The following is a 16578-nucleotide window of genomic DNA, read 5'->3' on the forward strand; positions in this document are numbered from 1 at the left end:
GTTAGAGGGAATACTGAAGAGGTCTGTGGCCCTCGAGTCTTACAGCAGTGGGAATGTCACCCTTCATCTGAAAGGTCTGCCAATTCAAGAGCTGTCACTCAGTGCTGAGATGTGCCACAAATGCACTTCATTTCCTGCAATGTTTATCTTTATTGGTGGAGCGCTTCATCTACGTGCCCCTGTGTGTCCCTGCAGCCGCTGATAAACAACACAAATTACCCTGCCACTATCAGACCTGTTCTGTCTTTCAGCTGAGGAAGAGAAGGGAAGTGAAAGAGGAAAAGAGTTGGCAGGAGAAGAAAATATGGACGAGAAAATTAAACTAGAGTGGGAGATGAAGTGAAAGAATAAGTATAGACAGCAGATGTAAATAATGCCCTCTCGACTTTACTTTTTACTGAGATCATTACTTACTTCATTATACAAACTCAGAAAAAAAGATAAACAGCTGTCACTGGGGTGGTATGTTACAAAAAAAAAAACATTAGTTCCTTTTGAAAGGGTACCGCCCCAGTGACAGTTCTGTACCTTTTGAGAGGGTGTAGGCCAAACACTATCAATAGAATGGCAAAATACAGTAACTGCATCACTGGAACTGTGAAAATGACTTCCAAGTTTTAAATTAAATTGATTTTATGTCAATTTTCACACTCAGATTTCCTGCAAATCGGAGCATATACAGTAGCTCAGACAAATCAGTCTTTCAAAAAACAGATCACTCATTTTCAGGTAAAAAATTAATTAAAATTTCAGGGAAAATCAAACCAATTTTTAGTGTATTATTACTATTGTATACAGTGAGTATAATTAAATATTTTCCAGTGAGCCTTCAGTGAATTTTGTGTAAAATAAGCGTTTTTCCATTTATAAACAAAAATTATATTGGTCTCATTGGTATAATTAAATTATTATTTATAGCAGTGGCTATTTCATTTATCCATTTAATAAACGAAATTCAAATACAAAAAAAAAAAATTTGATTGAATATTTTATTAAAATTTTAAATCATTCTGCGATCCGGTTTCCTGGTTGAGAATAGGGCTGGGCGATATATCGAACGCAATGATCATGCGCATCTCGTCAGTAAAGCCAGTTCCGTGATTAGCAGTAAATCTCCATCACCTGATTTCAAATGGAGCGGCATTTACCATACAGAGCTGTAGTTCACTGACCAGCTACACAATATCGCTTCATTATTGAAGGCGATTCATCTGCGATTATGAACGTGATATTGCGTAGCTTGTCAGTGATCTACGGCTATGTGTATTAAATGCCGCTCCATTTGAAAGCAGGTGATGGAGATTTACTGCTAATCACAGAACCGGCTTTACTGACAAGATGCGCATGATCATTGCGTTCGACATATCTCCCAGCCCTAGTTGAGAACCAATGATTTATATTATATCAGCATTATATTATTATAGATCAACCTCATCTCTAAATATTGGCTTTGGGTATTGAAAATCCTATATTGGTCAGCCACTACTACATTCAAGCACACATCAACACACAACTCAGTGAGAAGAGTGCAAAAAGACACATTCTATTATTCCAATCTTTACAAAAAGTCTTCACAGCCTTTACAAAGTCCTTAACTTTCCCAGCAAGAGCTCCATTAACTCTCCATGACAACAAGTCTGTAGGCGAGACAACGGTGCTTTGATTCCTGTTCATCAATGTTCATTCAAGGCCCATTTATCATACACGTCCTCATAGGCCCATAAAAGACCACATATACACAGGGCAGAGTGTTTAAAGCACAGATGGATACACCCTCTATCTCCACTGGCACACTGGGACACGGTACTCACCCACAGCTGGTCGTCCACACCGGGAGGGTTCTTTTTAATGAAGACACCATAGTAGGTGGCAATGTTCATGTGGTGAGAGTATTTCTTCAGCATGCTGATCTCAGCTTTGATCTCCTCCTCTTCCTCCTGTCAAGACACAAGCAGCAGGGAATCACGGGATATCTCCATACTCCCTGAAGTAAAGCTTGAGGCCTGTGGGACCACTCCAGTGACCTATAAGAAGGGCTGATGGCCCACTTACAGATGCAGGTGCTTTTACATGAAGTAGATGGGGGAAGGAGGGCAGAGAGCACGGGATTAGCTCTTGGCCCCAAGAATTACATCCTGACTGGAGTGTCCCTATGGGAGCCCCTCAAGCCCCCCATCTCAATGAGCTCTTCTAAAGAGCATGCTGGACTCTGCTGATGAACAGCTATTTGAGCTAATGACAACTCCCTTTATCTGCTCTCTCATTCACAACAGGTCAAACACATAATTTCCAGGAACAACCCATCCTGATAACCGGATTCCCTTATCACCTGACCAATGAATTTCCAGGACTTTGAGGCATTTGTGTTTACTAGACGAATTTAAAATCCATCTTATAGGATACTGCTAAGTGCTTTCAAGCCAGTTAAATGTAAGAAATGCATGATATGTGTTATAGTATAATAGACTTGGAGATTAATTTATCATTATTGGTAGATATTAGACATTTTTCTCTAATGTTTACAGTTTATAGTTCATCTTTCAAAACACTAATAATACTGCTAAATGCATTCATCAACAAATCTGAAAATGAATATCCATTTTTTTTATATACAGTACATAATAATATAATGTTGTGATACCTAAAATCACTTGTATCATTTCAAAATGTATTGGTTAGCAGCCTTCAGGAAAGTAATTATCAGTTTTTCTGTATTGGTCAGAATTATTTTTCTGTGTGTTTTATTTTTAGTCAAATTGTCAGAGATAAGCATAATTAGAATATTTATATTAACTGTAGAAATTTCTATAACTTTTCTAGGTCTAGAAAACAATTTTAAAATTCCAGTTTTTCATGCGAGTCCTGAAATTATTTATAAAATGTGTCTCAAAACCTACTGCACTGCCAACCTAGACAGCGTTTTTGAGCATCATAGGCATTTAACAAACACTCATACATTGTCAAAAATGAAGTCTATGAAGGCAGTCGTTGTCTATGAAACCGCTATAGTCTACACAGTACAGGGAAGACATTCGTCCTACAAAACAAGAATCCATGTAACCTGCTAATCAAGCGTTATTCACCCTGAAATAACGGGGCAGCCACAAGCCATTACAAACACAACCAACAGTGGCCAGTGAAATCATAACAGCTTGTGAATTGAATTCGCTATGGTATTTCAAAATCTACAACAGCTTATTAAATCCTAAATTGCCTTTAGATTAAAAAATAAAAAGATAGATTGGAAAAATCTGCCGTTAAAAAGAGCAGACGTGACTGAAATACTGTGCCCGAATAAAAAATTCACTCCCAATTCATTTGCTACCATTGCAGCCAAATGAATGTCACTTGAGGAAACTCTACTTTAAAAAACACAGAACACAGACATTGTAGGCTTATCTTTTCTGTTCTATTATAAACAGGGATGCTAAAAGGTTATAAAGAAGACACCATATTTCATCATCCAGAGAGCTAATGAGGAGAAAACTAAGCCTTGAGGATATATGGATAATAAAACGTCAAAAATAAGATCAACAAAGCTTAAAATAAACCTGCAGATCTGAGCAGAGAACTCTAAGACGCTTTGACATCTTGTTGGTGAAAGACCTCAACAGCTTCAGATCATAATAAGAGGTCAATACTGAAGTAGAAATGAAAATAAACTCACCCCTGTGACATCCATGCACTTGATGGCAGCCAGTTGACCTGTTTTGACATGTCGGCCCTGCAGAGAAACAAACATAGGTTGTGCTTAGGAAAACGGCTAAAACTTGGAATATTGTGACATCATCATACCTGGGAAACAACCAAACAATATAAACATTCAATGAATATATAGCTTCAAATATTCCTACTCTTGGCAAACAAACAACAATTTCAAACTAAGAACATAAATTGATTATGTCCTTCCTCAGAGAAGAGTGTTATGCTCAGCTGGAATACAGGCAAAAGTCATGAAATGCCCTAATAAGGCTTGATTTTCATGAACAGCATCTTTAATGATTCAGTAAGATATAAGACCTAATTTCCAGCATTTTCTGTTTATACAAATAAATATTCCTAGAGAAATAAATACTCTTCACAAAAAAACTATTGTTCTATAATTGCAATTAATTACTGTGAAACAGGCTTGTTGACACTAACACTACAGATTACACCTGTATTACATTTGATTACACCTATCAAATAATACAACTCAATGGGCATATTTGTTTAGCTGACAATCTTTTATTATCTCTTCAGCACGTTTCTTAAATCACCTTTCCGGAATAGAATTGTTTCTTAAAATAGCAGGACTGTCATAAACACCTCATAACATCACTATGTGATTTCTGTCTATAAAAAGGCACTCATAAATACTTCCATTTTAAAGAGAAGAACTTTAAGCCATGTTAAGTCTAAGAATGAATACACTGACTTGATATCTATGCGGTTCTTCAGTTCTAACTATAAACCTGAGCACTAGATGTAATACAGTTCAGGGCCGGTAAGATTTTTCAAATGTTTTACATTTTTTAAATAGGTCCATCATTCTCACCAATGCTGCAATTATGTGAGCAAAAATATAGATAAAACAGTAATACCGTGTAATATTACAATTTAAAATAATTGTTCTTTTTTATTTATTTTTCCTGCAATGGCAATGCCGAATTTTCAGCAGCCATTACTCCAGTCTTCAGTATCACGTGATCCTTCAAAAATCATTCTAGAAATGATTAAAAAGTGAAAACTGTAAAGAAACTCAATACAGCAACTCATTGTCTCAGTATTACTAAACAACCAACAGAAGCTTATTGGTTCAAGTACAGACCAACAATGAAACGGCACATACAATTCCCAAATCACAATCAAATGGAGGTTCACAGTCATGGCGGTATGTCCCCTTGAAGCATTCTGAGTTACAAGGAGGTTTTGTTCACTGGAGTCCAAGTTGTGTCAGAGCTGTTAGATTTCACTGTGGACTACGATTTTTTTTAATAACCAGGAGAAAAAAAAAAGTGAGCACCAGCTTCAGTAATGCAGGAACACGTGACATTTTCATCCTCATAATATTCCAATCCCATTTCGCTCATTGCGATGCAGAAAACAGACAGAATCAAGACATAAAAATGGAATTTACTGTATAACACGGAATGTCACAGAATTTTCCAAATTCTGGTGATGCTTGCGATGTTTTCAGCCTCTGTCGCTTTAATATACGAGTACATAAACATAATCTACAGAACTGCTCTGAGAGTCACTTCATGAACATTTTACTGTTTCTAATTTAAGGAAAAATATGTCGTATACAAATGGAAATTTAATGATCTTCACAGCAACCCATCAAAATAAAAGTTCAGTTTAATTTTAAGAAACCATGACAGAAGTATTACTTAATGTAATGATAGTACTACAACTACTAATAATAAAATTATTATTAAAACAGTATTTTTAAAGGAATATTTACCAGAAAAATCATTTAGCGAAATTTATTTAGCAGAAAATGCAGTATTTTGGGGGGAAAATAAAATAATAGTAAATTATTTTTATAAAATCAATTAATTAGATATGCTTTTGATTATTAATATTTAATGCAGCCATTAAAATAGAATCCAGAAAATGAACAGAAAACAGAATTTGGTCAAAATAAAACTAAATTTGAGAAAAAATAAAACATTTCATTGACATTTACATTTATGCATTTAGCAGACGCTTTTATCCAATGCGACTTGCATTGCATTCAAGTTACAGTGTTTTTTTTACATTTTATCAGCTCTTGCATTGAGCCTCACAAATGTAATTTTTGGAAAACTTTTAATAAATTGCTGTTTAATATGGTAAGCTTCACGATTTCAATTAATTAGACATGCTTTTTGATGAATAACATTTAATTTAACCATTAAAACTTTAAAATTAAAATGGATAAAAACAGAATTCAGAAAAAATGGAATTTGGAAAAAAAATAAAACGGATTTCATAGGACCCTAATTAACACATTAGTCCCTCTTGCAAGTCAGCATTTGCAACTAAGTGAAATCATGACTAAGGGGCATCACTGGACAGAACTGGTTTAGTTACACAAGTAGTAACTTCCTAATTCAGCTATCAGCCACATCCTCCTTCTGATATAGGTCACAAGCATGGTGACATTCTTCCCTACGGTATCAGCCAATCGGCAGCCAGTACTCATTAAATCGCAACAGCTCTCGACACCCAGCAATACGCTTTCCCCCTTCTTCTTTCCGACAAATAGATAGAGGGCTAGAGACAGAAAAGCACTAGAGGAAGTAAACAGAGATACCAAAGATGAAGACATCTTGACAGTAAATGTCAGAAGGAAAGGAATTCAGAATAGCCTCTGTAAAAAAGCGTAGCCTGGGATGCAGGACTCAACATAAGGTGAATGTCCTTGGCTATTTGTCGTAGGGCCAAAAGAGAGATTGTCAGGCAAATGACAAGACCACCTCAGTGGCACCATTAATGGGCAAAAATTTGACTCATGCAAACATGTACAGTCCCTTAGCATAGCATAAAAAATGCAGCTTCACACACAAATAGCAGATTTGCCGTTCAAGGCCTCAGTGAATAGATTCCGCTGTCATTCAAACTAAAAATCCAATCCTTTCATCCCCCTAATACACAATATTCTCACCTCACATGATACATAGATTGTGTATTGCACAGCATTGCATTATATGTGAGCTGTGTGGAGTCAGCACAGAGCGTGTGCTTTTAGAATCGCAATTCCATTCAGCCATTGGTCTTTGTGACCTAGATCTGCGGTAACAGCCCGCGTGAATGAGGATTATTGGATTTAAAAACATATCTTATGAATGCTATATACTTAAGTATATTTCTAGCGCTCTGGCTCCTAATGGCATCGCTCAACACTAGGTTACAAGCAGGAATAATAATAGAATCGCTCGCTCTCTGCCAGAGTAAACGGAGCAGGAATGAAAGAGGGCGATGAAGATGAATAGAGCTCATTCCGTGACGCTCCGTAACACATGGGTCTGCTTCCTCCGATCCTACTGATGAAATTAAAGGCCACAGACCAAACACTTCAAAAGCCAATAAGAATAACATGGAATATATGAATGTGATAATGATTCAAATTTCTGAAATTCTGTATCAGATTACCATGGCATTACCATCTTTGTGTCATGGTACAAGCAAAGTACTTTTCAATGGTTTTGATAGCAATATAAACTGTTATCTGCATGGTTGTTGTTACATTAACTGTCGCAGTGTGAATAATCCCAGAGAAAGGCAGAGCTGGCATTACCTTCATGCACTTGATGAGTACATGAACGGCTCGCATAACAACCATGTAATTGGGTGTTTACTGGCTCTGCTTGATACGTGATTTACCCCCCCCCCCCCCATTCATCCTCCCGTACTTGGTTTGAATTAAGCTTGTCAGCTAAGTAAGACTATTAGCATCGACGAGGTTGTCAAAATTGACCTTGAATAAACAAACTATTTGGTAAAAACAACAACAAAAAACTATTTTAAAAAAGTTAAAATACACTTACTGTATAATCTGAAGGAATTTTTCGTATTTATTTTTTACAGGTGTTTTACCGGTATTTTGAATTTTACACTTCATTGCATTTTTTTTTTTTTTTTTTATATAGAGTTAACAGAAATGTCCGTAAAATTAATGGATAATGTTGTGTGTAATAAGCTTCCAGTACTTTTTCTGTTATTTTATGGATTTATGTTTTACAGTGTAGGTTGAAAATTTTAAAAACATGTTTTGACTTGTACAGTATGCCCATTTTTAAAGTAAAAATGCCTGTATAGATTCCTTTTTTTTTGTAAAATAAATAAATATAAATATAATAAATATATATACATAAAAAGTAATAGCAGCTGTGCACAACATGTTAATAAAAGCCCTGTGGCTAAAATTATAAAAAATTATTCTGAGAAAATATAGATAAAGTCACTAATTGATTGCAGAGTTATTGGATGAATTCAATCCAATCTCTTAGTATTTCCTAATTAGCAACAGAGACCCGATATTGAATATGTCATTAGGAGTCTGCCATAACATGTCAGATTTCTAGTTAATTTCTGCAGTTTCTGTGACAGTCAATTGTAATTTGCCTATAGCACAAGTGAACACATCTGCAGTAAAACGTCGCTGTTTGACAGAGTCTCACAGCCTCATTCTGCAGCGTTACATGTTTGAGTTAGAGAGAGGACTACAGACAAAGGGCTCCAGGGTTGAGATGACAGGGATCGCCCGCAGTGTCAGGGAAACAACTGGGTTTAATGAGATAGCCCAACTGTTTGAGATGCAGGAGAGAAGCGTGCATCTCTTCTCCCTCCATTCCCACTGAAACCAATCCGCTAGTGGCTTCTCCGCATGACTGCAGAGGCACAGTGCAAGGTGAGCGTTCCTGATAAGACTAAATTGACTCTTTGAGCACTCTTTCGGTTTGCCTTGAATTGGCGCCACAGCCAAATCACACCACCGAAAACTTTTGACCTCTCAGTGGCTAAAAACCACAAACACCAACTAACAGTTTACAGATACTAAGACCAGATCAACAATTGGAAAATAGCGCCGCTTACTCGTGTTCTGCTAATATTGAGCATTTACACACTGTCAAGCTTATTCAGTGTTTGCAGCAGTGCTGAGCAGGGAAAAAGTGTGCACACCGGGCCGCTCCAATCTGTCGTTTCACAGCAGCTGATCAGCAAAACACTCCACGAGGTACTGAAGCGCCACATAAGGGCTGCAGAAAGCCAGCCAAAACATTCTGAGCTACACACCGACGAGAGGAAAGTTACACCACATCCAAAGACTTTTGGCTAACCGTGCACGTCCATTGGTGCGGAGCTTGTGGGATTGAAGGTAGAGTGGAGCAAACAGTGAGAGCGTCAAACTGTTAAGAAGTGTTCAATGTCATGCAAATAAGAGGTGAAAAATGACCGAGTTTCAGTGGTTTCAGAGCTTAAAATCACATTGTCGCACTTTTACTAGATTTAAATTCAGATTTAAAATTCAGTTTGGACTTTCTGAATGTGGCTACAGTCTGGATGGGTAAACTATTTATTAAAGTGACATTGTAGGGCTGCACAATTTAAGTAAAAATACAATTGTGATATTTTTAATAAAAATTGAAATTGCAATTTAAAGTGTAATTTAAGCAACAAAGTTTGCAGCTTTTTGTAGTTCTGCACAAAACAATTTTTATATAATAATAATAATACGGATAATAATAATAATATTATTAGTATTAAGTAATAATAATATATTCCAAAATACTGTAATAGACCTTCACTGTAAAAAAAATATAAAATTATTACAAATAAAATTAATTTATTTTTAAATTAAGAAAATAATTTTGTTTTCAGTGTTAAATTATCAGGTAACACTTTACAACAAGGTGTCATTTATTAGCATTAATGTACTGTATTAGCTAACATGAACAAACAATGAACAATGCATTTATTACACTATTTATTAATTTTTGTTAATGTTGGTTAATGAAAATACAGTTGTTCATTGTTTATTCCTGTTAGTTCACAGTGCATTAACTGATGTTAACAAACAACTTGTGATTTTAATGCATTAGTAAATGCTGAAATTAACTAAAATTAATAAAGGCTGTAGAAGTATTGTTCATTCTTAGTTCATGTTTACTAATGTTGTTAACTAATGAACCTTATTGTAAAGTGTTGCCAATTATCAAGTGTTCCACCAAAATAAGCTTGTAGAGATGGAGTTCAAGTGGAGCATTATTTACTGCAAAGCCCAGCTGTTGTGAGACACTGAAAACACTAGATCATGATTATGAAATACCAAAGTGTGGCCTGTGTTTCTATTTTTGTCTTCAATATATTTATTTTAACGTGGAGTGGGAGAGTACACTTAAAAAATAATAATAAACAAAGTCTCCAGGAGTCAGAGCCAAAAACACTGATTAGAATGACAAAAAAGCTTGCAGTAAACACTTCAGTAAATACTTCAGCAGCAGCTGCTGATCATAACTCAATCTATATGTTAGTAAAGACACACTTTGGCATAAAAAACATCTCATTTTCAGTCACTAAGTATTCCTGTAGAATCAATATAACTAAACTAGCTGAAAAGTCCATTGGCATTAACCGAACAAGTTTTAATGAACGCTGGGAGTGCAATCACTCAAACCCTTCTGGGATTCAAGCATCATCCTAGAGGGCCAAGAAACAGAGTCATGGCAAATAATTCAACACAATGTTTTTTCTCCCAGCGTGCAATCAGCCTCTAATCAGACAGTGGGCCTGTTGGGCCTGCCTCTCTTCTGCATACCAATTCAATTACAAAGCCCATTGAGGGCCATTAAAATGCAAGCGGCTCCCCATACAGTAGCCTAGCAACAATTACAGTAGGCAGTGCAAGTCCACCGGAGGATAAGAACTGCTGATTGCTCCTCTTTCGCTCATCTAGGCTGATAAACAGAGCTCGTGGAACTCAGCCCTGCTGGCCAGTTGGCACAGTTTGCTCAGAGCTAAATTAAGTTCAGACGGTTTGCAGACACTTTGATAGACTGGCTGATGGTTCGTTTAAATGTTGACATTAAATCAGTGCTGGAGAAAATTGAAATGAACGATAATGTTTTGTTTATCATCCAGCCAAATAGAGATGGCAGATATGAAGCCTGTTCCAAAAGCAGTGAGTGGCCTACAGAGGCAGAAGTTTAGGGCATGCTTATTTATTTTAATTCATTCAATTAATTTAATTTAAACATACATATAATGTACTTTTTTTTTTTTTATAAACAAATACTTAAAACATATTTTTTAATTAAATACATGCATAAAATTAGCTACAAATATACATAATTTCAATAAATAAATAAAATAAAAATGTACATGTATTAAATACATAAACTGTATGTTTATGTATATTAAATAAATAAATAGTGCTGTCAAATGATTAATCCTGATTAATGACATCCAAAATAAAACTTTGTTTACATAATGTGTGTACTGTGTATATTTATTATGTATATATAAATACACACAAACAGTATATATTTTGAAAATATTTACATGTTTTTACATGTATATTTATATTCATATAATTTATATTATATATAAATATATTTAATATATAAACAAAAATTCTTAAATATGTACGTGTGTACATGTATATACACGTGTTTATATATACATAAATATATACAGCACACACACAATATGTAAACAGAAACTTTTATTTTGGTTGCGATTCATCGCGATTAATTGTTTAGTCGTGAATTAATCGGCACTAAAATAAATAAAGAAATAAAGGCTGAGCTAGTGTTGAACAGATGTCACTGGTAGTCCACAAGCTTTTAAGATTAAATAAGGTTCTCAGCGCATCTCCACTTACCGAAGTGCCCATTTTGAAGTGCCAGATTTCTGTTAAATCTACTAGGCAATTGAAGGGAGTGTGTTTGAACTGCTCTGTTCAATCCATATCTCTCCGCTTAGATCGGAGAAAGACAAATTTACGCTTTATCAAATTAAAGTTCTGTACTGCTGTACTGTTTGACTCCTGAGCTGCAAACAAATCGAAAGCACTCATTTGAGAAAGACAAAGAGAGGAGAGAAAGTCCGATTTTCTCTCCCTCTTCAAAGCGCATCTTAAATTCGGTATGAAAGAGCTCATACTGGACATACTTATTAATCCCCCTCGACTCCCAAATGAAAAATGTTTTTGAAATTTTAAAGGCAGCCTTGAAATTCATTCAAAGCTCAATTCCATTGTCTTGTGGGAATATTATATCAGGCAAGCACTGACAAGAGGGAAATTTCACAAGGACAATGAAGTGAAAAACAAAACGGTCAGAATTCCCAACCACACTGAATAACGAAGTGGGGTAATACACAACTCACAATTCTGCCAGTCCAACCGTACTACCACTCAAAATCCTCAAAATTAGTTAAATATAGTTAAATCAAATTAAAATTCACTCAAAATAAAAAAGTCACCATTAACCACCATTTCTTATGACTTTCTTCTGTGGAAAACAGTATTTTAAAGAATATCTTCTTTTACACTGTGTCATGCAATGTCATGCTTTTGAGCATGCAATACGATAATCTGCATTTGTTTGTGTGCAAATCTTAAATAAATTAAGATATTCCACAAACAACCTCAAATCTCTGATCATTTATGACGAGCAGAATTACTAAGAGGTTCAGAAACACGTCCTCATACTGAGAGCTTCATTCCAGCACAATATCCATCCCCAGTGACCTACATGAAGCAGAAATGTGGGTAATGTGCGTCTCTGCTTGTATGTGTGTGTGAATACACTATTGGCTGCTAATATGGGCTACTTAGTTTCCCAGGAGAGTGCAAAAAGCAGAGCCAGAGCGAGAGCGAGAAATGAAATGAAACGTAACGCCAGGGAAAAGAGCAGCAGGGTGGAAGGAAATGATTGGCCTGCAGGCCACACTACCATCTCAGTGAGGAGTGACAGTGTCACAAGGTCACAATCAGCCTGTCTCTGCACATCTCTGAACACAAATCAGTACAGCAAACAGCCAGGCAGCTAGACCCTGTTCTGCCACCGTGCATCAGCGCACGGAAAAATGATTGGCCAGGACAATATGCAGGATTGCAGGACATTGTTTATAGCTGGGAACTGTAGCCAAATTCCCGTATTTTTTTAATAGTATCTTATACAATCAACGGTGAACGCAGGGAGCGAGACTGGAGACGATGACACAGAAGGGGTCAGAGACTGATGAGTAGGTCATCTCATCCTGCCCCTGTGGCGAGAGCAGGTCAGTGGGCTGATGAAGTTATCATCAGCTCTGACCGATGAATTCAGGTGGGAAGCTTTTCCAAGTGAAAACAAAAGCCCATCAATGCGGTACGGAGATGACAGTCATGAAAAAAAAAAAAAAAAAAGTCATGAATCAAATCATATATCAGTACAAAATTATCAGGACTTTGCATCAACATGTTGTATTGTTCGTTCATTAATTTTTTTAACTTCTTTGCTTATTTTATAAGCTATATAACTATATTTTACTTATTCATTCGCTTTACTATATTAACTATATTTAGTACACAAGTAAACAAATACAGCCAAGTAAATATTTACTATTTATTTATTTACTATGTGCTATATTTTGTAGAATATCAGAGACTGAATCAGACAAATTTAAGATGCATCAGAACATTGAAACCTGAGGAGCTGGAATTCCACCGAGAGGCCCAAGGAAACAGGATGCCGTAAATCAGATTACTAGCTCCAACTAGTCTGAAGCAAGCAAACTAACCAGCGAGCCTCTTTCACAAAACAGCTTACAAACTTGAGACAAAAGAACACTTATTGATAATTCCAATTCAGGAAGGAGACCGTCAAATTTGGGGCAAGTAATCATGACTGATGGTCAAAGAGATGGCCATCACATGGGTTCCACGCTGAATTCACAAGCTTCCTTAGATTGACTACCCCCACACATAGAAGACAAAAGAACCCGACTGAAATTCCTTGGTTCACAAAGACTGTCTGCTTCCATATACACCTAAAATCATCTTAAAAGACTTTCATTTAAAATTTTTAATGAAACTAATCATTTCTATGCATAACTGCATATTATGTAACCCACACATTTGACTATCCTTGTTTTAATCACTCATTGTGTATGTCTTGCATTTAATAAGTATTGAATAGCTTAAGCCTTAAAGGGTAATATTCATGTTTGGTATGTATGAGTTTGAAAATCCATGCTTTAAATGTTTCTTCCAATCAATTGTTTGTCAAATGCATCATAGTCTTGTTATAGAAATCATGTTCAAAGTATACTTTGCAAGAGCCTGTAAAGTTCGGACCTCTGACTAAACAGATAACATGTTGATTTATTAGTTGGGTGGAGGGACAGAGCAACACCCCATGCAAGGACAGTATCTAATTGGTCCAGATGGGACGGTCTGAAAGTAGAGTTTAAAAACTCAGGACACCATCAAACTCTCTCTTCTTCTTAAAAATGCTCTCTTGGTCCTCTTAGTCACTCTCTCTCTCATCTTCTCTTTTGCCACCGCGTTTTGACGCTGCTCTTTGAGCGTGCTCTGACCCACGTGCCAGCTGCTACCATAATGAGAAGAAAACCAACCTAGTCTTTACATCATTTTATTCTTTTACTTTCTTTTATTTTCCGTTGTGAGTTTCGTGTACTCGGTTAAGTTTTGCCGCCACGCCTCGTCTCCGAGTTCAACTGGAGTCTGTGACCGCCTCAAAACTTCTACCAACCACAACTCCATTGGCTTCCCAAGACGTCACTTCACGACTACTGAACTCTCAACCAATCAGACACTTCGGGGAACCCCCTTTCTGCAACGATGACGACACAAAGAAAACCCCTTAACACAGGCATAGCAAGCAACACCTCCAGGTTCTAATTGAATTGGTGTATTTAATATAAATCTTAGCCTCATTGAGAAACACAAAACAAGGGTTAAATAAGTGACTGGTGGTTGTTCAGGTCTATGCAATTGAACATATTGCTGTAAACTTGGGATTTCACGTTTCCATTCTCTTAAACTCATCCTTTCCTCACTTTCTCTCTTTCTGCAACGTGTGAATGTGTGAATTCTTGTGTTCTTGTGTTAGATTAGTTTATGTCTTAGGTTTATATAAATAAAATCTTATTTATATTGAAAAGAGAAGTATCTGGTGTTTTGTGCTCACAAGTTAATGATTTTAATATCCAGTGCAGAGTTTGTTATACGGCTCGTTCAGTGAATCGCCATAACAGTGATTCTGTTCAAATCCCTATAAAATAATAAATGATTCCCTTTGAGCTAAATTAAACTATTTCTTTAAATTACTTATTAATATTACGTTTTTATTACGTTACAATTTATTTATTTATTTATTATTTGCATCTACTATATTTACTTTTTCCCTTCAAATACTTTATTTTATTTAGCAAATTTAAATAATAGTAATTAAATAAAAAATAAAGTTAGGTACATTTATTTCAACTATATTTATTATGTACTTGTTCCTTCACTTTATTATTTACTATATTATTAAATTCAAGTAAAAATAAATACAGTCAAGCAAATATATTTACTACATTTAATATATTTTACATTCATTTACTTCTACTATATTTACTTACAGTATTAATTCATTAATTCATTTATTGACTATTTACTTTTTACTTCATATAATTATTACTTTAGTAAATAGTAAATAAATAAATTAGTACAATAATAAATCAATTAATAAGTAAGGTACATATTTATTTTCTTCAATTTTATTTATTAATTTACTCGTTCATTCACTTTATTTATAAAAGTCAAGTAAATAAAAAAAATTATCAAGTAAATATTTTAAAATCATTTATTATTTACTTCTACTATATTTATTTATTCATTCATTAATTTTTATGATTTAATCACAATTTGAAGCACAATTTAAAAAAGAAAAAATAGGTTTCCATGCTTGAAGGTGTTTCATTAGTTTTCAGTTCTGATATCATGATAATCACAGTGTATGGAATTGTAATAGATGTACTGCAGTCGTGACAGTACAGTACTGACTTCATACTAGAAAACAAAACACACAAATGGCCCAAATCTTTGATAAATAACCATATCATTTGTCTCAAAGGAAGGTCAAACTAAGATGTAAACATTGTTACTATGAAAATTATTCCCTCACACCTGTAAATAGTGTTTTCATTTGCAAATAATCCCATTGCAAATAATGCCTTTATTCTGCTTTTCTTTTGACAGTTTGGCTTGAAACAGAAGGGGAATTAAAAAAGAGAGGTCAAAAACAAAAGAGGATCGGTGGAATAATTCAGTGGGCGCTGAAAGTGTTCTGCCGTTAATGGAGAGAGTCAGTCAAGCATGCAAAGTAATTACAGTGAGGCCGCGAGAGCAGGAGCATCCGCCTGGTGACACTGCACATTAGAGCTGCCGCACAGAAAGCCACTGACAAACAGCCTGTCAGTCAGCAACGGCCAATCACATCGCTCTGAGGAAACAGTGATGGCATTCGGCGTCATTCAAAAGGCCAGTCCTTGAAACACAAACTTCTCAAGGGTTAAGGTTAAGGACTGCTCTTGCATTACTGCCGAGATTAAAACTGGTCCATAACTGAATGAAGAAATGACAACAATCAAACATTATAGAATAAATTAACTAACATAATTTTAACAATTAGATCATATAATCATTATAATGATGAAATATAAAAGCTGTTAAGTGTTTGAATATATTTAAAAAATGTCATTTATGTCTGTGATGGCAAAGTTTAATTTTTAGCAGCCATTACTCCAGTCTTCAGTGTCACTTGATCCTTCAGAAATCATTCTAATTATGCTGATTTGGTGCTCAAGAATCATTTCTTATTGCTGTCAGTGTTGAAAATAGTTGTGCCGCTTAATATTTTTGTGGAATCAGTGATTTTTTTTAGGATTCTTCAATGAGTAGAGTAAAAAAAAAAAAGCGAAATATTTTATTTTTATCAATTTAATGCAATGAATAAGTAATAATTTGAGTATTCATTGCAAGAAAGAATGAAAGACAAATGTCGTTGGAGTCACTGAACAGATCCAGTAGAGGAAGGGTCTCTCCACATGAAGGAG

At 35.4% G+C, this 16578-nt stretch overlaps 1 protein-coding gene across 1 annotated transcript in view; it reads right to left on the reverse strand.

Moving 5' to 3' along the window:
* LOC306881299 (TRAF2 and NCK-interacting protein kinase-like) overlaps nt 1-16578 on the reverse strand; it is a 98778-nt gene that overhangs the window by 42352 nt on the left and 39848 nt on the right. The window contains exons 3-4 of the mRNA XM_079435316.1: nt 3668-3724; nt 1812-1937 (exon numbers count right to left, since the gene is read on the reverse strand). Coding sequence (XP_079291442.1) covers nt 1812-1937; nt 3668-3724 — 183 coding nt within the window. The remainder of the gene's footprint in view (nt 1-1811; nt 1938-3667; nt 3725-16578) is intronic.

This window comes from Barbus barbus (genome assembly GCF_936440315.1).
Source record: "Barbus barbus genome assembly, chromosome: 15".
Taxonomy (NCBI): Eukaryota; Metazoa; Chordata; class Actinopteri; order Cypriniformes; family Cyprinidae; genus Barbus; species Barbus barbus.